Genomic DNA, 22,797 nt, shown 5'->3' with positions numbered 1-22,797 from the left:
GGGGGGGGGGGATCACATTGGTAGAACCATCTGATTTGTTTTAGATTACTATTGAACATTGACACTCCACCCGTTTTAATGTTATTCATTAATGAGTTTTATTACACACCCATTTAATCTTACTATAGTAATAAAGACAATTCTGACCATGCAGTAAAAAAAATATTTTACTGAACATATGTGTGATACAAAATGTCACATGTGTAGTACGTGTTCACCTGAATGACGTCATGTCCCTAGACCTATAGCTCAGAGTTCCATCAATTCCACAAAATTCAACCAACTTTCCAAATGAAATAAGTGGTGTTATTTAAATTAAGTAAACGTACGTTAATCAGAATATAGAAAAGAGGTGTGTAATAAATACAGAACCACATACCAGTTGTTTTGCCATGTTATTTATTGCACTTGTTTATAGTGGACAAGATTTATACCGCTACACAGTCTCGTGGTATAATATTCTTGTGCACTACAAACTTGTACAATAATTAATATGGCAATACAGCTGGTATGTGGTTCTGTTAATATGTTATGCGAACAGACTATATGACTGTTTAATGGTAATTAACCAGTGGAGCTAATTTTAATCAGCAATACATCTGGTATGTGGTTCTGTCAATCTGTTGGAGCTTATGTCCAGTTGACCAGTTTGACCAATCAAAACCTTACTTGCAAAATCATGCCAGTGATTTGAAAAGAATTTGAAAACATTTGGGATTATGCTGAGGGTGTACGAAATGATTCGGGTGAATTACGAAGTATGCCGGAAACTAATTTCAATATAAAATTTGTTTCAAGATGAACCCCCCCCCCCCCCCCCCCCGTGATGGTATATCCATAAAATCTGTTTATACTAGTATACAATGCAGAGTTTATTACTGCATTTTCCCCCTGTTTTTTAATGTTGAAATAGACCAACAAGTTCGCCTATTGCATAAATAGTCTCGCCTATTGCATAAATAGTCTCGCCCAATATTTTTAGAATTTGTGTGCTCCTGAATAATGCTATAAACAGCGAAGTGTAATTGGTCGATATTTAAATTACTATTTATGGCTGAAATGTCACCTGGACATGGGAGTCCACACAATTCTGTTAGATCTACTGGTAGACCAGTAGAGCTAATTTTAATCAGATTGTATGATGGAAGTGTCCACTTGAAAAGGTTTACCTGTACAATTTAATGAGGAAATCTTAATCCAGTTGTTACTTCCGAGATGTGACTTCTATTAGTGTGTGTGTATTAGATGTTGTGTGTCTGTGTGTCTGAGTGTATTTGTGTTTAATGCTTACATATCAACATCTCAGGTGCTTGCTGCTTTTAAAATAATACACTGTCAGGTAATTTCAACATATTGCTTTTTTAGGCAGTATGTATTGAAATAATGTTTTTAAAAGTACATGTATTGTTGAATAGTTTTTTGTTGCTGTTGTTTGTTTATTGTTGTTTTTTGTGGGAGTTTTGGGGGATGTTGTTTTAATTTTTTATTTAATTTTTATATATATATATATATATATATATATATATAGTTTGTTTTTAATTTAATTTAATTGGGTTTGTTTTTGTTTGTTTGTTTTTTGGAGGGTACTATAGTTATTTCTTTTCTATTTTATAAGATTTAAAGTATTCTTAAATTGTGACTGTAGATTTTGATTTTTCATATTTTTTGTACCGGTATATTTCTATTAAATGAACTACAGTATAACCTCGATTTAACGCCAACTAATGTACAAATGCAATTTTGGCGTTATATATCGAGTTGGCAGTATAGTGAGGGTGCCTTGGATTTACTACCAAACATATTTTGTTTGAAGTTGCTAAATGTCGACAAAAAGAATGGAAAAAATATTACCCTGTATATTTGAGCCCATATGGGTAATAAACGTGTATACGTGTACATATCTCCTCAGCTGGTTACCATTAAAATTATCATTCCAGCCAATGCACCACGACTGGTATATCAAAGGCTGTGGTATGTACTACCCTGTTTGTGGGATGGTGCATATAAAAGATCCCTTGCTGCTAATTGAAAAGAGTAGCCCATGAAGTGGCGACAGCGTGTTTCCTCTCTCAATATCTGTGTGGTCTTTAACCATATGTCTGATGCCATATAACTGTAAATAAAATGTGTTGAGTTCATCGTTAAATAAAACATTTCTTTCTTTTCGTTCTTTCCATTAAAATTAAATTTTTGAAGTTGACAATCATAACTCACCATATTCATTGTTTTGATTTATTTTTAAAAGGGGCAGGATGTAGTTCAATGGTAAAGTGCTTGCCTGAGGTGTGAAGGATCGTAGGATCAATTCCCATCATCAGACTATTTTTTTCACTGTCCCAACCAAGTGTCAAAACAACCATATGTTAGACAATAAACAGCTGTAGTGCTGAGGTGTCATTAAACAAACATTCCTTTCCTTTCTCTCACTATCTAAACCAAGTGTTGAATACCCATATATGTTTAGACACCAAATATCTGGTTTAAAATGTGCGGAGGTGTCATTAAACAAACATTCCTTTCCTTTCTCTCACTATCTAAACCAAGTGTTGAATACCCATATATGTTTAGACACCAAATATCTGGTTTAAAATGTGCTGAGGTGTCATTAAACAAACATTCCTTTCCTTTCTCTCACTATCTAGACCAAGTGTTGAATACCCATATATGTTTAGACACCAAATATCTGGTTTAAAATGTGCAGAGGTGTCATTAAACAAACATTCCTTTCCTTTCTCTCACTATCTAGACCAAGTGTTGAATACCCATATATGTTTAGACACCAAATATCTGGTTTAAAATGTGCGGAGGTGTCATTAAACAAACATTCCTTTCCTTTCTCTCACTATCTAGACCAAGTGTTGAATACCCATATATGTTTAGACACCAAATATCTGGTTTAAAATGTGCGGAGGTGTCATTAAACAAACATTCCTTTCCTTTCTCTCACTATCTAGACCAAGTGTTGAATACCCATATATGTTTAGACACCAAATATCTGGTTTAAAATAAAATGTGTTGAGTGCATCATTAAATAATACATTTCTTTCTTTTCTTTCTCTTGGTCCTTGGACTAACTGTGTAATAAAACTCTCGGATTAAGAACTGCGGTGTTGTGTTGTTTCAGAGTTGATCGCGCGGCCGGCAACCCATGTGGAGGATCCACCCCTGTACCTGTGTCTGCGAGTGGGACACCCCAAGAACAAGGAGGTGTCGCAGACCTGTCCCATCGAATCATACCGGTCAAACAAGAAGAAACCCGAATACTGGTTCTCCATCCCCCGCGCCAAGTAAGTTACATTTGTGTGTGGGTGGGGGGTGTGTGGGTGGGGGGTGTCTGCGAGTGGGACACCCCAAGAACAAGGAGGTGTCGCAGACCTGTCCCATCGAATCATACCGGTCAAACAAGAAGAAACCCGAATACTGGTTCTCCATCCCTCACGCCAAGTAAGTTACGTCTTTGTGTGTGTGTGGGGTGGGGGTGGGGGGTGGGGGTGGGGGGGGGTTGTCTGCAAATGGGACACCCCAAGAGCAAGAGGTGTCACAGACCTGACCTGGGGGATGGGGTGTGTGACTGTGTGTGGGGTGTGGTGGGTAGGTGTGTGGTGGGTATGTGGGTGGGTGTGTGGGTTAGGGTCGGTGTGTGTGTGCGAGTGTTGGTGGGTGGGGGTGTGTGAGTGAGTGTGTGTGTGTGTGTGTGTGTTTGTGAGGAGATAGTAGTAAAGTTGTTCTGGGTTACCTCCCTTTTTTAATGTGTCTATACGTCTATTGAAAACTATGTTTTGCTGCAGGGAACATGTTTTGAAAATACATAGTAGATAGTAGTTTTCTACCCAGAAAAAAAAGAAAAAGATTATCTTCACTATCAGGACCTTTAGTCTCTTCCCCCCAACCTCGTGAAATTCCCAGTCCTACCTCCATAGAATAAAGCCAAAATCCTACGTTATGAATTTGTTATTCTCCATACACATGAGTATCTGATAATAATTACATTTTCAGGGTGGACGCTCTCTATGCATTCTTTGTGCAGTGGACGCCAGACATCTACGGTGACCAGGACGAAATAGATCCTGAGATACGCGGGTTTGTTGTCATTGACGACGAGGAAAAAACAGAGGAGGAGAACCTGGAGATAATTGACGAGCATTTCGCCAGCATCCAGAAAATACGCAAAGACTGGGAGGTGTGTATAACAGACTGTCTCTCTCCGTGTCTGTCTCAGTTTTTCTCCCCTTCTTCCCTATCTGTCTATTTCTCTCTGTCTCTCCCTCCCCCATGTCTCTCTCTCTCTCTCTCTCTCTCTCTCTCTCTCTCTCTCTCTCTCTCTCTCTCTCTCTCTGTGTGTCTCTCTCTCTCTCTCTCTCTCTCTCTCTCTGTGTGTGTGTCTCTCTGTTTCTCCCTCACTCTATCTCCCTCCCCCCCCTCTCTCTCTCTCTCTCTCTCTCTCTCTCTCTCTCTCTCTCTCTCTCTCTCTCTCTCTCTCTCTCTCTCTCTCTCTCTCTCTCTCTCTCTTTGTATTAAACATAGATAAAAAGAACAAGAAAGAATGGAAATAATGAATCTTAATACACACAGTAAACATACATGTAGTACTTATTCCAGCACATCATTACATGTATTCATTGAAACTGAATATTATTACAATAGTTTCACATTTCTCTTGTTGTGATAATACCATTAATAATGTGGTTCACACGTTGAGCAGTGTCTGTTTACATCCATGTGTGAGTAACACTTACTGTATTAACTTACTGACATCTGTGTGTGAGAGTACCACTTACTGTATTCAGTTACTAACATTCGTGTGTGAGAGTAACACTTAGTGTATTAACTTACTGACATCTGTGTGTAACACTTACTGTATTAACTTACTAACATCTGAGTGTGTGAGTAACACTGTATTAACTTACTAACATCCGTGTGTGAGAGTAACACTTACTGTATTAACTTACTAACATCCATGTGTGAGAGTAACACTTACTGTATTAACTTACTGACATCCGTGTGTAACACTTACTGTATTAACTTACTAACATCCATGTGTGAGAGTAACACTTACTGTATTAACTTACTGACATCCGTGTGTAACACTTACTGTATTAACTTACTAACATCCATGTGTGAGAGTAACACTTAGTGTATTAACTTACTGACATCCGTGTGTAACACTTACTGTATTAACTTACTAACATCTATGTGTGTGAGTAACACTGTATTAACTTACTAACATCCGTGTGTGTGAGTAACACTATTAACTTACTAACATCCGTGTGTGAGAGTAACACTTACTGTATTAACTTACTAACATCCGTGTGTGAGAGTAACACTTACTGTATTAACTTACTAACATCTGTGTGTAACACTTACTGTATTAACTTACTAACATCTGTGTGTGTGAGTAACACTGTATTAACTTACTAACATCCGTGTGTGAGAGTAACACTTACTGTATTAACTTACTAACATCCGTGTGTGAGAGTAACACTTACTGTATTAACTTACTAACATCCGTGTGTAGGAGCTTCACACCTTGGTTTATTGTTGTTTTAGTGTGAAGGAGTTTACACCTTGGTTTATTGTTGTTTTAGTGTGAAGGAGTTTACACCTTGGTTTATTGTTGTTTTAGTGTGAGGAGTTTCAAACCTTGGTTTATTGTTGTTTTAGTGTGAAGGAGTTTACACCTTGGTTTATTATTTGTTTTACTGTGGAGGAGTTTCAGACCTTGGTTTATTGTTGTTTTAGTGTGTAGTTTCACACCTTGGTTTATTAACTTACTGTGAAGGAGTTTCAAACCTTGGTTTATTGTTGTTTTACTGTATTAAGTTACTAACCTTGGTTTATTGTGTTAGTGTGAAGGAGTTTCACCTTGGTTTATTGTTGTTTTAGTGTGTGTGAGTTTAACCTTGGTTTATTGTTGTTACTGTTCCGTGTGTGGAGTTTACACCTTGGTTTATTGTTGTTTTAGTGTGAGGAGTTTCACACCTTGGTTTATTAACTTTTAGTGTGAAGGAGTTTCAAACCTTGGTTTATTGTTGTTTTAGTGTGAAGGAGTTTACAACCTTGGTTTATTGTTGTTTTAGTGTGATTAACTTTTGACACCTTGGTTTATTGTTGTATTAGTTACTAACATCTGTGTGTGTTTTAGTAACACTTTATTAACTTTGGTTTATTGTTGTGTGTGAGGAGTTTCACCTTGGTTTATTGTTGTTTTACTGTGACTAACATCCGTGTGTGGTTTAACACTTGTGTTTAGTGTACTTTCATCCATGTGTGTTTTAGTAAGGAGTTTACACCTTGGTTTATTGTTGTTTTAGTGTGAAGGAGTTTCACACCTTGGTTTATTGTTGTTTTAGTGTGAAGGAGTTTACACCTTGGTTTATTGTTGTTTTAGTGTGAAGGAGTTTACACCTTGGTTTATTGTTGTTTTAGTGTGAAGGAGTTTACACCTTGGTTTATTGTTGTTTTAGTGTGAAGGAGTTTTTATTGTTGTGTGGTTTATTGTTGTTTTAGTGTGAAGGAGTTTCACACCTTGGTTAATTACTGTTTCACACCTTGGTTTATTATTATTTTTTAGTGAGGAGGAGTTTCACACCTTGGTTTATTGTTGTTTTAGTGTGAAGGAGTTTACACCTTGGTTTATTGTTGTTTTAGTGTGAAGGAGTTTACACCTTGGTTTATTGTTGTTTAGTGTGTGAGTAGGAGTTTTATAACTTGGTTTATTGTTGTTTTAGTGTGAAGGAGTTTACACCTTGGTTTATTGTTGTTTTAGTGTGAAGGAGTTTACACCTTGGTTTATTGTTGTTTTAGTGTGGAGGAGTTTCAAACCTTGGTTTATTGTTGTTTTAGTGTGAAGGAGTTTACACCTTGGTTTATTGTTGTTTTAGTGTGAAGGAGTTTACACCTTGGTTTATTGTTGTTTTAGTGTGAAGGAGTTTACACCTTGGTTTATTGTTGTTTTAGTGTGAAGGAGTTTACACCTTGGTTTATTGTTGTTTTAGTGTGAAGGAGTTTACACCTTGGTTTATTGTTCTAGTGAAGGAGTTTAAACCTTGGTTTATTGTTGTTTTAGTGTGAAGGAGTTTCACCTTGGTTTATTGTTGTTTTAGTGTGGAGGAGTTTCAAACCTTGGTTTATTGTTGTTTTAGTGTGAAGGAGTTTACACCTTGGTTTATTGTTGTTTTAGTGTGAAGGAGTTTACACCTTGGTTTATTATTGTTTTTCGTGTGTGAGAGTTTACACCTTGGTTTATTGTTGTTTTAGTGTGAAGGAGTTTACACCTTGGTTTATTGTTGTTTTAGTGTGAAGGAGTTTACACCTTGGTTTATTGTTGTTTTAGTGTGGAGGAGTTTCAACCTTGGTTTATTGTTGTTTTAGTGTGAAGGAGTTTACACCTTGGTTTTAACTTACTTACATCTGTTTGTGAGGAGTTTCACCTTGGTTTATTGTTGTTTTAGTGTGGAGGAGTTTCACACCTTGGTTTATTGTTGTTTTAGTGTGAAGGAGTTTACACCTTGGTTTATTGTTGTTTTTTGTGTGAAGGAGTTTAACACCTTGGTTTATTGTTGTTTTAGTGTGAAGGAGTTTCACTGTATTGGTTTATTGTTGTTTGTGTGTGAAGGAGTTTCACACCTTGGTTGTATTAATTACTTTTTACATTTAGTGTGAAGGAGTTTCACTTATTGGTTTATTGTTGTTTTAGTGTGAAGGAGTTTAAACCTTGGTTTATTGTTGTTTTAGTGTGAAGGAGTTTACACCTTGGTTTATTGTTGTTTTAGTGTGAAGGAGTTTCACACCTTGGTTTATTGTTGTTTTAGTGTGAAGGAGTTTACACCTTGGTTTATTGTTGTTTTAGTGTGAAGGAGTTTCAAACCTTGGTTTATTGTTGTTTTAGTGTGAAGGAGTTTCACACCTTGGTTTATTGTTGTTAATTTCATCCTTGTTTTATTGTTGTGTGGAGGGTTTCAAACCTTGGTTTATTGTTGTTTTAGTGTGAAGGAGTTTACACCTTGGTTTATTGTTGTTTTAGTGTGAAGGAGTTTACACCTTGGTTTATTGTTGTTTTAGTGTGAAGGAGTTTACAAACTTGGTTTATTGTTGTTTTAGTGTGAAGGAGTTTAAACCTTGGTTTATTGTTGTTTTAGTGTGAAGGAGTTTCAGAACTTGGTTTATTGTTGTTTTAGTGTGAAGGAGTTTAAAACCTTGGTTTATTGTTGTTTTAGTGTGAAGGAGTTTACACCTTGGTTTATTGTTGTTTTAGTGTGAAGGAGTTTAAACCTTGGTTTATTGTTGTTTTCTAGTGTGGAGGAGTTTACTTACTTGGTTTATTGTTGTTTTAGTGTGAAGGAGTTTACACCTTGGTTTATTGTTGTTTTAGTGTGAAGGAGTTTACACCTTGGTTTATTATTATTTTTTAGTGTGGAGGAGTTTCACTGTTGGTTTAATTTACTTACATTTTGTGTGGTTTAGTGTTTTAGTGTAAGGGTTTATTACTTGGTTTATTGTTGTGTAAGGAGTTTACACCTTGGTTTATTGTTGTTTTAGTGTGAAGGAGTTTACACCTTGGTTTATTGTTGTTTTAGTGTGAAGGAGTTTACACCTTGGTTTATTGTTGTTTTAGTGTGAAGGAGTTTAACACCTTGGTTTATTGTTGTTTTAGTGTGGAGGAGTTTCAAACCTTGGTTTATTGTTGTTTTAGTGTGAAGGAGTTTCAACCTTGGTTTATTGTTGTTTTAGTGTGAAGGAGTTTACAACCTTGGTTTATTGTTGTGAGAGTGTGGTTGAGTTTACCTTGGTTTATTGTTGTGTAAGGGTTTAGTGTGACAGTAACACTGTATTAACCTTGGTTTACATCTTGTTTGTGACAGTGACAGGAGTTTCAACCTTGGTTTATTGTGTGTGTGAGGAGTTTCAACACTGTTTGTTAACTTGGTTTATTGTTGTGTTTTTAGTGTGAAGGTATTAACTTACTGACATTTATTGTTGTTTTAGTGTGTGAACAGTTTATTACCTTGGTTTATTGTTGTTTTAGTGTGAAGGAGTTTAACACTTGGTTTATTGTTGTTTTAGTGTGAAGGTGTTTCACACCTTGGTTTATTGTTGTTTAACTTTTTCACACCTTGTGTTTAGTAACACTGTAGTAAGGGTTTTCAAACCTTGGTTTATTGTTGTTTTAGTGTGAAGGAGTTTCAAACCTTGGTTTATTGTTGTGAGTGTGACACACCGTGTGTGTACAGGTATTAACTTGGTTTATTGTTGTTTTAGTGTGAAGGAGTTTCAACCTTGGTTTATTGTTGTTTTGTGTGAAGGAGTTTGTATTACCTTGGTTTATTGTTGTTTTAGTGTGAAGGAGTTTACACCTTGGTTTATTGTTGTTTTGTGTGAAGGAGTTTACACCTTGGTTTATTACTTGTTTTAGTGTGTGAGAGGAGTTTAAACCTTGGTTTATTGTTGTTTTAGTGTGAAGGTTTACACCTTGGTTTATTGTTGTTTTAGTGTGTAAGGAGTTTATTACCTTGGTTTATTGTTGTTTTAGTGTGAAGGAGTTTAACAAACCTTGGTTTATTGTTGTTTTAGTGTGAAGGAGTTTCACTTACTTGGTTTATTGTTGTTTTAGTGTGAAGGAGTATTACCTTGGTTTATCCGTTTTAGTGTGACAGTAACACTGCCTTGGTTTATTGTTGTTTTATCCGTGTGTTAGAGTAACACTTTATTGTTGTTACTTACATCCGTGTGTGTAGGAGTTTCACACCTTGGTTTATTGTTGTTTGTGTGAGGAGTTTCACTGTATGGTTTATTGTTGTGTGTGAAGGAGTTTCACACCTTGGTTAATTTACTGTTTTCCGTGTGTGACAGTTTACACTTTAGTATTAGTTGTTTTAGTGTGTGAGTTTCAGTAACCTTGGTTTATTGTTGTTTACATGAAGGTGTGTGACAGTTTACTGTATTAACTTTATTGTTGTTTTAGTGTGTGACAGTTTCAAACCTTGGTTTATTGTAAAGGACTTTCAAACCTTGGTTTATTGTTGTTTAACACTGTATTAACCTTACTTTATTGTGTGTGTGACAGTAAGGAGTTTAGTAACCTTGGTTTATTGTTGTTTGTGTGAGGGAGTTCAACCTTGTATTATTGTTACTTTCCGTGTGTGAGGAGTTTCACACCTTGGTTTATTGTTGTTTTGTGTGAGGGTTTTCAAACCTTGGTTTATTGTTGTGTTAGTGTGAAGGACCTTGGTTTATTACCTTGGTTTAACATTGGTTTATTGTTTTTTAGTGTGAAGGAGTTTCACACCTTGGTTTATTGTTGTTTACATCCGTGTGTGAGGAGTTTCACACCCTTGGTTTATTGTTGTTGTAGTGTGAGGAGTTTCACACCTTGGTTTATTGTTGTTTTAGTGTGTGAAGGAGTTTACACCTTGGTTTATTGTTGTTTTAGTGTGTGAGGAGTTTCACACCTTGGTTTTATTGTTGTTTGTGTGTGAGGAGTTTACACCTTGGTTTATTGTTGTTACTTACATCCGTGTGTGACAGTTTTCACTGTTGGTTTATTGTTGTTTTAGTGTGAAGGAGTTTTACACTTTGGTTTATTACTTGTTTTGTGTGTGAGGAGTTTCAACACTTGGTTTATTGTTGTTTTAGTGTGTGAGAGTTTACACCTTGGTTAACTTACTTACATTTTGTGTGAGGGAGTTTACACCTTGGTTTATTGTTGTTTTCTGTGTGTGGAGTTTCACCTTGGTTTATTGTTGTTTACATGTGTGTGTGACAGTAACCTTGGTTTATTGTTGTTTTATCTGTGTGTGAGTTTCAACACCTTGGTTTATTTTGTTTTATCTGTGTGTGGAGTTTAACCTTGGTTTATTGTACTAACATTGTGTGTGACAGGAGTTTGTATTAACTTTTCTAACATCTTATTGTGTTTTAGTGTGAAGGAGTTTCAAACCTTGGTTTATTGTTGTGAGTGTGAAGGAGTTTAAACCTTGGTTTATTGTTGTTTTAGTGTGAGAGTTTACACCTTGGTTTATTGTTTACAGTGTGAAGGAGTTTACACCTTGGTTTATTACTTGTTTTAGTGTGTGAGAGTTTCACACCTTGGTTTATTGTTGTTTCTGTGTGTGAGGAGTTTCACACTGTGGTTTATTGTTGTTTTAGTGTGAAGGAGTTTCACACCTTGGTTTATTGTTGTTTGTGTGTGAGAGGAACACTCACACCTTGGTTTATTGTTGTTTTAGTGTGAGGAGTTTCACACCTTGGTTTATTGTTGTTTTAGTGTGTGGAGTTTCACACCTTGGTTATTGTTGTTTTAGTGTTTTCAAACCTTGGTTTATTACTTGTTTTAGTGTGACAGAGTTTCACTGCTTGGTTTATTGTTGTTTTAGTGTGAGGGTTTTAACCTTGGTTTATTGTTGTTTTAGTGTGAAGGAGTTTACACCTTGGTTTATTGTTGTTTTAGTGTGTGAGGAGTTTACACCTTGGTTTATTGTTGTTTCCAGTGTGACAGTTTCACTGTTGGTTTATTGTTGTTTTCCGTGTGTGAAGTAACTTGGTTTATTAACTTACTTACATTGTGTGTTTTAAGTGTGACTGTATTAACCTTGGTTTATTGTTGTGTTAGTAAGGAGTTTATTGGTTTATTGTTGTTTTAGTGTGACAGTTTACACTGTGGTTTATTACTGTTTTAGTGTGTTAGAGTTTCACTGTATTGGTTTATTGTTGTCTGTGTGTGAAGGAGTTTCACACCTTGGTTTATTGTTGTTTTCTGTGTGTGACAGTTTCACACCTTGGTTAACTTATTGTTTTCTGTGTGTGAGGAGTTTCAAACCTTGGTTTATTGTTGTTTTAGTGTGAAGGAGTTTACACTTGGTTTATTGTTGTTTTATCTGTGGAGTTTACAGTTGGTTTACTGTAGTAACTTACTGTGTTTTACATTTACACCTTGGTTTATTGTTGTTTTGTAGTGTGAACTTACTTACACCTTGGTTTATTGTGTGAGTGTAACACTGTTCAACCTTGGTTTATTGTTGTGTGTGAAGGAGTTTCACACCTTGGTTAATTGTTGTTTCAGTGTGTGACAGGAGTTTACACACTTGTATTAACTTACTTATATCCGTGTTTAGTGTGTGAGGAGTTTTAACCTTGGTTTATTGTTGTGTGAGTGTGAAGGAGTTTATTAACCTTGGTTTATTGTTGTGTGAGAGTGACACTGTTTTAACCTTGGTTTATTGTTGTGTGTGAGAGTGACACTTTATTACCTTGGTTTATTGTTGTGTTTAGTGTGACACTGTTTTAACCTTGGTTTATTGTTGTGTGAGAGTGAAGGAGTTTTAACCTTGGTTTATTGTTGTTTTTTAGTGTGACAGGAGTTTCAAAACTTGGTTTATTGTTGTGTGAGTGTGACAGGAGTTTCACTTACTTGGTTTATTGTTGTGACAGTAACACTGCAGTAACTTACAAACCTTGGTTATTGTTTTTAGTGTGACACTTTCAAAACTTGGTTTATTGTTGTGTTAGTGTAACACTTTAGTACCTTGGTTACATTGTGTTTATAGTAACAGGAGTTTTAACCTTGGTTTATTCTGTGTGTGACAGTAACACTGTATTAACTTTGGTTTCCGTGTGTGACAGTAACACTTTAGTACCTTGGTTTACATTGTGTGTGTGAAGGAGTTTACACCTTGGTTTATTGTTGTTTACATCTGTGTGTGAGGAGTTTCAACCTTGGTTTATTGTTTTAGTTTTCACTGACATCCGTGTGTGACAGTTTACACCTTGGTTTAACTTACTTGTTTAGTGTGTGACAGTTTCACACTGTATTAACTTACTTACATCTGTGTGTGAAGGAGTTTCACACCTTGGTTTATTGTTGTTCTGTGTGTGAGAGAGTTTACACCTTGGTTTATTTACTTACATCCGTGTGTGAGAGTAACACTGTATTAACTTGGTTTATTGTTGTTTTAGTGTGAAGGAGTTTAACTTGGTTATTGTTGTGTGTGACAGTAGGACTTTAGTTGGTTACTAACATTGTGTGTGAGGAGTTTACACCTTGGTTTATTACTTACATCCGTGTGTGAGGAGTTCACACCTTGGTTTATTGTTGTTTCTGTGTGTGACAGGAACACTGTATTAACTTGGTTACATCCGTGTGTGATAGTTTCACTGTATTAACTTACTTACATCCGTGTGTTGTTTTAGTAACACTTTAGTAACTTGGTTTATTGTCTGTGTGTGAGGAGTTTCACACTGTGGTTAATTACTTACATCCGTGTGTGAGGAGTTTCACACCTTGGTTTACTTACTGTTTTAGTGTGCATGTGACAGTAACCTTTAGTTTACTTTGTTCTAGTGTGTGAGAGTTTCACCTTGGTTTATTGTTGTTTCCGTGTGTGAGAGTAACACTATATTAACTTACTTACATCCGTGTGTGAGAGTAACACTGTATTAACTTACTAACATCTGTGTGTGACAGTAACACTGTATTAACTTACTTACATCTGTGTGTGACAGTAACACTGTATTAACTTACTAACATCTGTGTGTGACAGTAACACTGTATTAACTTACTAACATCTGTGTGTGACAGTAACACTGTATTAACTTACTAACATCTGTGTGTGACAGTAACACTGTATTAACTTACTAACATCTGTGTTTGACAGTAACACTGTATTAATTTTCTTAGATCCGTGTGTGAGAGTAACACTGTATTAACTTACTTACATCCGTGTGTGAGAGTGACACTGTATTAACTTACTTACATCCGCATGTGACAGTAACACTGCAGTAACTTACTTACATCCGTGTGTGAGAGTAACACTGTTAGTAACTTACTTACATCTGTGTGTGAGAGTAACACTGTAGTAACTTACTTACATCCGCATGTGACAGTAACACTGCAGTAACTTACTTACATCTGTGTGTGAGAGTAACACTGCAGTAACTTACTTACATCCGTGTGTGAGAGTAACACTGTAGTAACTTACTTATATCCATGTGTGAGAGTAACACTGTAGTAACTTACTTACATCCGCATGTGACAGTAACACTGCAGTAACTTACTTACATCTGTGTGTGACAGTAACACTGTATTAACTTACTTGCATCCGTGTGTGACAGTAACACTTTAGTAACTTACTTGCATCTGTGTGTGAGAGTAACACTGTAGTAACTTACTTATATCCATGTGTGACAGTAACACTGTATTAACTTACTGACATCCGTGTGTGACAGTAACACTGTATTAACTTACTTACATCTGTGTGTGACAGTAACACTGTATTAACTTACTTACATCCATGTGTGACAATAACACTGTATTAACTTACTGACATCTGTGTGTGACAGTAACACTGTATTAACTTACTTACATCTGTGTGTGAGAGTAACAGTGTATTAACTTACTTACATCTGTGTGTGACAGTAACACTGTATTAACTTACTTACATCTGTGTGTGACAGTAACACTTTAGTAACTTACTTGCATCTGTGTGTGAGAGTAACACTGTAGTAACTTACTTATATCCATGTGTGACAGTAACACTGTATTAACTTACTGACATCTGTGTGTGACAGTAACACTGTATTAACTTACTTACATCTGTGTGTGAGAGTAACACTGTATTAACTTACTTACATCTGTGTGTGACAGTAACACTTTAGTAACTTACTTACATCTGTGTGTGAGAGTAACAGTGTATTAACTTACTTACATCTGTGTGTGACAGTAACACTGTATTAACTTACTTACATCTGTGTGTGACAGTAACACTGTATTCACTTGTTGATTGTGTTTGTGTCGGTTGTCATAGCCGGTCCGTTTATGTCTTTCGCACCTGGCTCTCTCAACATGGCAATGTCAGGTGCATGTGTGTGTAGATATTCAGGTAGCATTGTGTTCAGTATCGGGTTTCAGAGATCGACCACTACACATTCTAAAATGTTGAACATACTAATGGACAAAATATAAGGTAACACATAAATAGTAACAGCAAATACTGACTGCAGTCAAAACTCATCTGTAGTGGCGCAGTGGTTAAGCCATCAGACTACAGGCTGGTAGGTACAGGGTTCACAGCCCGATACCAGCTCCAACCCAGAGCAAGTTCTTAAGGGTTCAGCGGGTAAGTGTAAGCCACTACACCCTCTTCTCTCTTACTAACCACTAACCAACTAACAACTAACCCACTGTCCTGGACAGACAGCCCAGATACCTGAGCTGTGTGCCCAGGACAGCGTGCTTAAACCTTAATTGGATATAAGCGCGAAAATAAGTCCCACAGTACTGAAGTTCAATTCTATATTTCACCTCTGTATTTTAACCAGTCATTTATCCTATAACTTACCCATGATATCCATGTCGTACACCCATGTGATAATTTAGTGTATTAACCCTCTGTATTTTAACCAGTCATTTATCCTATAACTTACCCATGATATCCATGTCGTTCACCCATGTGATAATTTAGTGTATTAACCCTCTGTATTTTATACAGGCATTTATCCTATAACTTACCCATGATATCCATGTCGTATACCCATGTGATAATTTAGTGTATTAACCTTCTGTATTTTATACAGGCATTTATCCTATAACTTACCCATGATATCCATGTCGTACACCCATGTGATAATTTAGTGTATTAACCCTCTGTATTTTAACCAGTCATTTATCCTATAACTTACCCATGATATCCATGTCGTACACCCATGTGATAATTTAGTGTATTAACCCTCTGTATTTTATACAGGCATTTATCCTATAACTTACCCATGATATCCATGTCATTCACCCATGTGATAATTTAGTGTATTAACCCTCTGTATTTTAACCAGTCATTTATCCTATAACTTACCCATGATATCCATGTCGTACACCCATGTGATAATTTAGTGTATTAACCCTCTGTATTTTAACCAGTCATTTATCCTATAACTTACCCATGATATCCATGTCGTACACCCATGTGATAATTTAGTGTATTAACCCTCTGTATTTTAACCAGGCATTTATCCTATAACTTATCCATGATATCCATGTCGTTCACCCATGTGATAATTTAGTGTATTAACCCTCTGTATTTTAACCAGTCATTTATCCTATAACTTACCCATGATATCCATGTCGTACACCCATGTGATAATTTAGTGTATTAACCCTCTGTATTTTAACCAGTCATTTATCCTATAACTTACCCATGATATCCATGTCGTACACCCATGTGATAATTTAGTGTATTAACCCTCTGTATTTTAACCAGGCATTTATCCTATAACTTATCCATGATATCCATGTCGTTCACCCATGTGATAATTTAGTGTATTAACCCTCTGTATTTTAACCAGGCATTTATCCTATAACTTACCCATGATATCCATGTCGTTCACCCATGTGATAATTTAGTGTATTAACCCTCTATATTTTAACCAGGCATTTATCCTATAACTTACCCATGATATCCATGTCGTTCACCCATGTGATAATTTAGTGTATTAACCCTCTGTATTTTAACCAGTCATTTATCCTATAACTTACCCATGATATCCATGTCGTACACCCATGTGATAATTTAGTGTATTAACCCTCTGTATTTTATACAGGCATTTATCCTATAACTTACCCATGATATCCATGTCGTTCACCCATGTGATAATTTAGTGTATTAACCCTCTGTATTTTAACCAGTCATTTATCCTATAACTTACCCATAATATCCATGTCGTACACCCATGTGATAATTTAGTGTATTAACCCTCTGTATTTTATACAGGCATTTATCCTATAACTTACCCATGATATCCATGTCGTTCACCCATGTGATAATTTAGTGTATTAACCCTCTGTATTTTATACAGGCATTTATCCTATAACTTACCCATGATATCCATGTCGTACACCCATGTGATAATTTAGTGTATTAACCCTCTGTATTTTAACCAGGCATTTATCCTATAACTTATCCATGATATCCATGTCGTTCACCCATGTGATAATTTAGTGTATTAACCCTCTGTATTTTATACAGTCATTTATCCTATAACTTACCCATGATATCCATGTCGTACACCCATGTGATAATTTAGTGTATTAACCCTCTGTATTTTATACAGGCATTTATCCTATAACTTACCCATGATATCCATGTCGTTCACCCATGTGATAATTTAGTGTATTAACCCTCTGTATTTTATACAGGCATTTATCCTATAACTTACCCATGATATCCATGTCGTTCACCCATGTGATAATTTAGTGTATTAACCCTCTGTATTTTAACCAGGCATTTATCCTATAACTTACCCATGATATCCATGTCGTACACCCATGTGATAATTTAGTGTATTAACCCTCTGTATTTTAACCAGGCATTTATCCTATAACTTACCCATGATATCCATGTCGTACACCCATGTGATAATTTAGTGTATTAACCCTCTGTATTTTATACAGGCATTTATCCTATAACTTACCCATGATATCCATGTCGTACACCCATGTGATAATTTAGTGTATTAACCTTCTGTATTTTATACAGGCATTTATCCTATAACTTACCCATGATATCCATGTCGTACACCCATGTGATAATTTAGTGTATTAACCCTCTGTATTTTATACAGGCATTTATCCTATAACTTACCCATGAGATCCATGTCGTTCACCCATGTGATAATTTAGTGTATTAACCCTCTGTATTTTATACAGGCATTTATCCTATAACTTACCCATGATATCCATGTCGTTCACCCATGTGATAATTTAGTGTATTAACCCTCTGTATTTTATACAGGCATTTATCCTATAACTTACCCATGATATCCATGTCGTTCACCCATGTGATAATTTAGTGTATTAACCCTCTGTATTTTATACAGGCATTTATCCTATAACTTACCCATGATATCCATGTCGTACACCCATGTGATAATTTAGTGTATTAACCCTCTGTATTTTATACAGGCATTTATCCTATAACTTACCCATGATATCCATGTCGTACACCCATGTGATAATTTAGTGTATTAACCCTCTGTATTTTATACAGGCATTTATCCTATAACTTACCCATGATATCCATGTCGTATACCCATGTGATAATTTAGTGTATTAACCCTCTGTATTTTATACAGGCATTTATCCTATAACTTACCCATGATATCCATGTCGTTCACTCATGTGATAATTTAGTGTATTAACCCTCTGTATTTTATACAGGCATTTATCCTATAACTTACCCATGATATCCATGTCGTTCACCCATGTGATAATTTAGTGTGTTAACCCTCTGTATTTTAACCAGTCATTTATCCTATAACTTACCCATGATATCCATGTCGTACACCCATGTGATAATTTAGTGTATTAACCCTCTGTATTTTATACAGGCATTTATCCTATAACTTACCCATGATATCCATGTCGTACACCCATGTGATAATTTAGTGTATTAACCCTCTGTATTTTATACAGGCATTTATCCTATAACTTACCCATGATATCCATGTCGTTCACCCATGTGATAATTTAGTGTATTAACCCTCTGTATTTTATACAGGCATTTATCCTATAACTTACCCATGATATCCATGTCGTTCACCCATGTGATAATTTAGTGTATTAACCCTCTGTATTTTAACCAGTCATTTATCCTATAACTTACCCATGATATCCATGTCGTACACCCATGTGATAATTTAGTGTATTAACCCTCTGTATTTTATACAGTCATTTATCCTATAACTTACCCATGATATCCATGTCGTACACCCATGTGATAATTTAGTGTATTAACCCTCTGTATTTTATACAGGCATTTATCCTATAACTTACCCATGATATCCATGTCGTACACCCATGTGATAATTTAGTGTATTAACCCTCTGTATTTTATACAGGCATTTATCCTATAACTTACCCATGATATCCATGTCGTTCACCCATGTGATAATTTAGTGTATTAACCCTCTGTATTTTATACAGGCATTTATCCTATAACTTACCCATGATATCCATGTCGTACACCCATGTGATAATTTAGTGTATTAACCCTCTGTATTTTATACAGGCATTTATCCTATAACTTACCCATGATATCCATGTCGTACACCCATGTGATAATTTAGTGTATTAACCCTCTGTATTTTAACCAGGCATTTATCCTATAACTTATCCATGATATCCATGTCGTTCACCCATGTGATAATTTAGTGTATTAACCCTCTGTATTTTAACCAGGCATTTATCCTATAACTTACCCATGATATCCATGTCGTTCACCCATGTGATAATTTAGTGTATTAACCCTCTGTATTTTAACCAGGCATTTATCCTATAACTTACCCATGATATCCATGTCGTTCACCCATGTGATAATTTAGTGTATTAATCCTCTGTATTTTAACCAGTCATTTATCCTATAACTTACCCATGATATCCATGTCGTATACCCATGTGATAATTTAGTGTATTAACCCAGTTAATAATGGTATGCTAATTTGCAAAGTTTCTAGGTAATAACGTGTTGCTGTCAATGGGTCATTTGTTTACAAGCCAACAAGAGCTGTACACCTCAGCGTAATGTTTTCATAAGATTTAGTTAAAATGTGTGATGTCATACTATTTGTGCTGATGGTGATGATGTCATATTACGGATGGCGGCAACTTTAGTACTGTAATTTAGTAAATATCGAATGAAAATTTTGTTTTAGAAGTGTTATAGGATAAACAGAATTTGCTACTCGTGTTTTTTAATATGTAAAATATCAACCTCATCTAGTTAATGGTATTTGTCTTGGGAGAGCCTCGGCAAATACTGATTAACGTAGACTTGGTTGATATTTTCAATATTAAAAAACACTTGTGACGAATCCTCTTAAACTACTCTGTAGTGAATTAAAGTTCTCTTGTTTCTTTCCATTAGTGTAGTAGATGAAAATACAAAATTAGTGCATGTACGATCGATGGTGGATACATTCTCTGACTAGTATATCAAGGGTTGTGGTATGTGCTGTCCTGTCTTATAAAAGTGCACACAAAAGATCCCTTGCTGCTAATGGAAAAATATACCTGGTTTCCTCTAAGATAATATATTAAAATTACCAAATGTTTGACGTCCAGTAGCCGATGATTAATAAATCAATGTGCTCTAGTGTGTCATTAAACAAAACAAACTTTAATTAAATTAGAAAGAATGAAAAGTTAAAGTTTGTTTTGTTTAACGACACCACTAGAGCACATTCATTTATTAATCATTAGCTATTTGATGTCAAACATTTGGCAATTTTGACATATATTCTTAGATATGAAACCCGCTACATTTTTCAATTAGTAACGAGGGATTTTTTAAAATGCACCATCTCACAGACAGGATAGCACATACCACAACCTTTGATATACCAGTCGTGGTGCACTGGCTGTGATGAGAAACAGCCCAATGGGCCCACGGATGGGGATCAATCCGAAAACTGAGTGCTCATCGAGTGAGCACTTAACCACTGGGCTACGTCCCGACCTAGAGAGAATGAAGACCACATGACACAGTGTATGAATCCTGTTTTAAGGTTCCTGTGTCTCTCGTCTTCATTCAGATCATCATAGGGGGCGAGACGTAGACCACTGGGCTACAACCCGACCTAGAGAGAATGAAGACCACATGACACAGTGTATGAACCCTGTTTTAAGGTTCCTGTGTCTCTCGTCTTTATTCAGATCATCATAGGGGGCGAGATGTAGACCACTGGGCTACATCCCGACCTAGAGAGAATGAAGACCACATGACGCAGTGTATGAACCCTGTTTTAAGGTTCCTGTGTCTCTCGTCTTCATTCAGATCATCATAGGGGGCGAGACGTAGACCACTGGGCTACATCCCGACCTAGAGAGAATGAAGACCACATGACGCAGTGTATGAACCCTGTTTTAAGGTTCCTGTGTCTCTCGTCTTCATTCAGATCATCATAGGGGGCGAGACGTAGACCACTGGGCTACATCCCGACCTAGAGAGAATGAAGACCACATGACGCAGTGTATGAACCCTGTTTTAAGGTTCCTGTGTCTCTCGTCTTCATTCAGATCATCATAGGGGGCGAGACGTAGACCACTGGGCTACAACCCGACCTAGAGAGAATGAAGACCACATGACACAGTGTATGAACCCTGTTTTACGGTTCCTGTGTCTCTCGTCTTCATTCAGATCATCATAGGGGGCGAGACGTAGACCACTGGGCTACATCCCGACCTAGAGAGAATGAAGACCACATGACGCAGTGTATGAACCCTGTTTTAAGGTTCCTGTGTCTCTCGTCTTCATTCAGATCATCATAGGGGGCGAGACGTAGACCACTGGGCTACATCCTGACCTAGAGAGAATGAAGACCACATGACGCAGTGTATGAACCCTGTTTTAAGGTTCCTGTGTCTCGTCTTCATTCAGATCATCATAGGGAGAGAGATGTAGACCAGTGGTAAAGCGATGGCTTGATGCACAGTTGGTTTGGGGTCGATCGCCGTCAGTGGGCCCATTGGGCTATTTCTAGTTCCAGCCAGTGCACCACGACTGGTACATCAAATGCTGTGGTATGTGCTATCCTGTCTCATGGATGGTGCATATAAAAGATCCCTTGCTGCTAATCGAAAAGAGTAGCCTATGAAGTGGCGACAGCGGGTTTCCTTCCTCAGTATCTGTGTGGTCCTTAACCATATGTCCGACACCATATGACCATAAATAAAATGTGTTGAGAGCATTGGTAAATAAACCATTTCCTTTTCTTATTCAGATCATCAGTAAGGAGGAGGCTCTTCGTCGCATGTCGACAATCGATGACGACTCTTTACAACTTCCTGAAATGAACGGAGAAACGATACTTCTCTCAGAGGAACATCTCAAAGAGGTACGCAAAAAATCAACTCTTGTTTTTTGGTCCACAAACAATAACGCTCAATAAGACAACTTGCCCATTAGTTGGTTAGTGGTTAGTGAGAGAGAAGAGGGTGCAGTGGTCTTACACCTACTCACCGAGTCGTTAAAACTCTCTATGGGTGGTTAACCGGTACCGAGCTGTGAACCGTGTACCTACCAGCATGTAGTCCGATGGCTTAACCACGACGCCACGGAGGCCAGGTTTTTTTTTTTATTGACGTTGATCATCCATTTATATTCATTTACCTTTTGGAGAGGGATGTAGCCCAGTGGTAAAGTGTTCGCTTGATGTGCAGTCGGTCTGGGATCGATCCCCATCAGTGGGCCCATTGGACTGTTTCTCGTCACAGCCAGTGCACCACGACTGGTATATCAAAGGCCGTGGTATGTGCTATCCTGTCTATGGGATGGTGCATATAAAAGATCCTTTGCTACTAATGGAAAAATGTTGCAGGTTTTCTCTTCATGACTGTCAAAATATGTTTGACCATATGTTTGACATCCAATAGCCAATGATTAATTAATGAATGTGCTCTAGTGGTGTTGTTAAACAAAACCAACTTTTGCCTCATGATTCTGTTATTTATTTCAACTTATTTTCATTCTTATATACGGTTCAAGCACGCTGTCCTGGGGACACACCTCAACTATCTGGGCTGTCTGTCCAGGACAGTGGGTTAGCTGTTAATTGTTAGTGGTTAGTGAGAGAGAAGAGGGTGTAGTGGTCTTACATCTACCCACTGAGTTGTTAAAACTCGCTCTGGGTGGGAGCCGGTACCAGGCTGAGAACCCTGTACCTACCAGCCTTATGTCCGATGGCTTAACCATGACACCACCGAGGCCAGTGATTTTGTTATATTTTAATTCCAAAATGCACTAAAATACATATAAG

The 22,797-nt window shown here is 36.8% G+C and overlaps 1 protein-coding gene across 7 annotated transcripts in view; it reads left to right on the top strand.

The window, feature by feature from the left end:
* Nucleotides 1–22,797, top strand: part of LOC121377024 (oxidation resistance protein 1-like) — a 135,551-nt gene that overhangs the window by 100,610 nt on the left and 12,144 nt on the right. For all 7 annotated transcript variants that reach the window (XM_041504865.1, XM_041504864.1, XM_041504863.1 and 4 more), the window contains 3 exons: nucleotides 3,125–3,287; nucleotides 3,997–4,180; nucleotides 21,763–21,876. In XM_041504865.1, coding sequence (XP_041360799.1) covers nucleotides 3,125–3,287; nucleotides 3,997–4,180; nucleotides 21,763–21,876 — 461 coding nt within the window. The remainder of the gene's footprint in view (nucleotides 1–3,124; nucleotides 3,288–3,996; nucleotides 4,181–21,762; nucleotides 21,877–22,797) is intronic.

Source organism: Gigantopelta aegis, chromosome 7 (assembly GCF_016097555.1).
Source record: "Gigantopelta aegis isolate Gae_Host chromosome 7, Gae_host_genome, whole genome shotgun sequence".
In the NCBI taxonomy this organism is placed as follows: Eukaryota; Metazoa; Mollusca; class Gastropoda; order Neomphalida; family Peltospiridae; genus Gigantopelta; species Gigantopelta aegis.
Note: the sequence above shows the minus strand (reverse complement) of the source record. Positions and strands in the feature narration are given on the sequence as shown.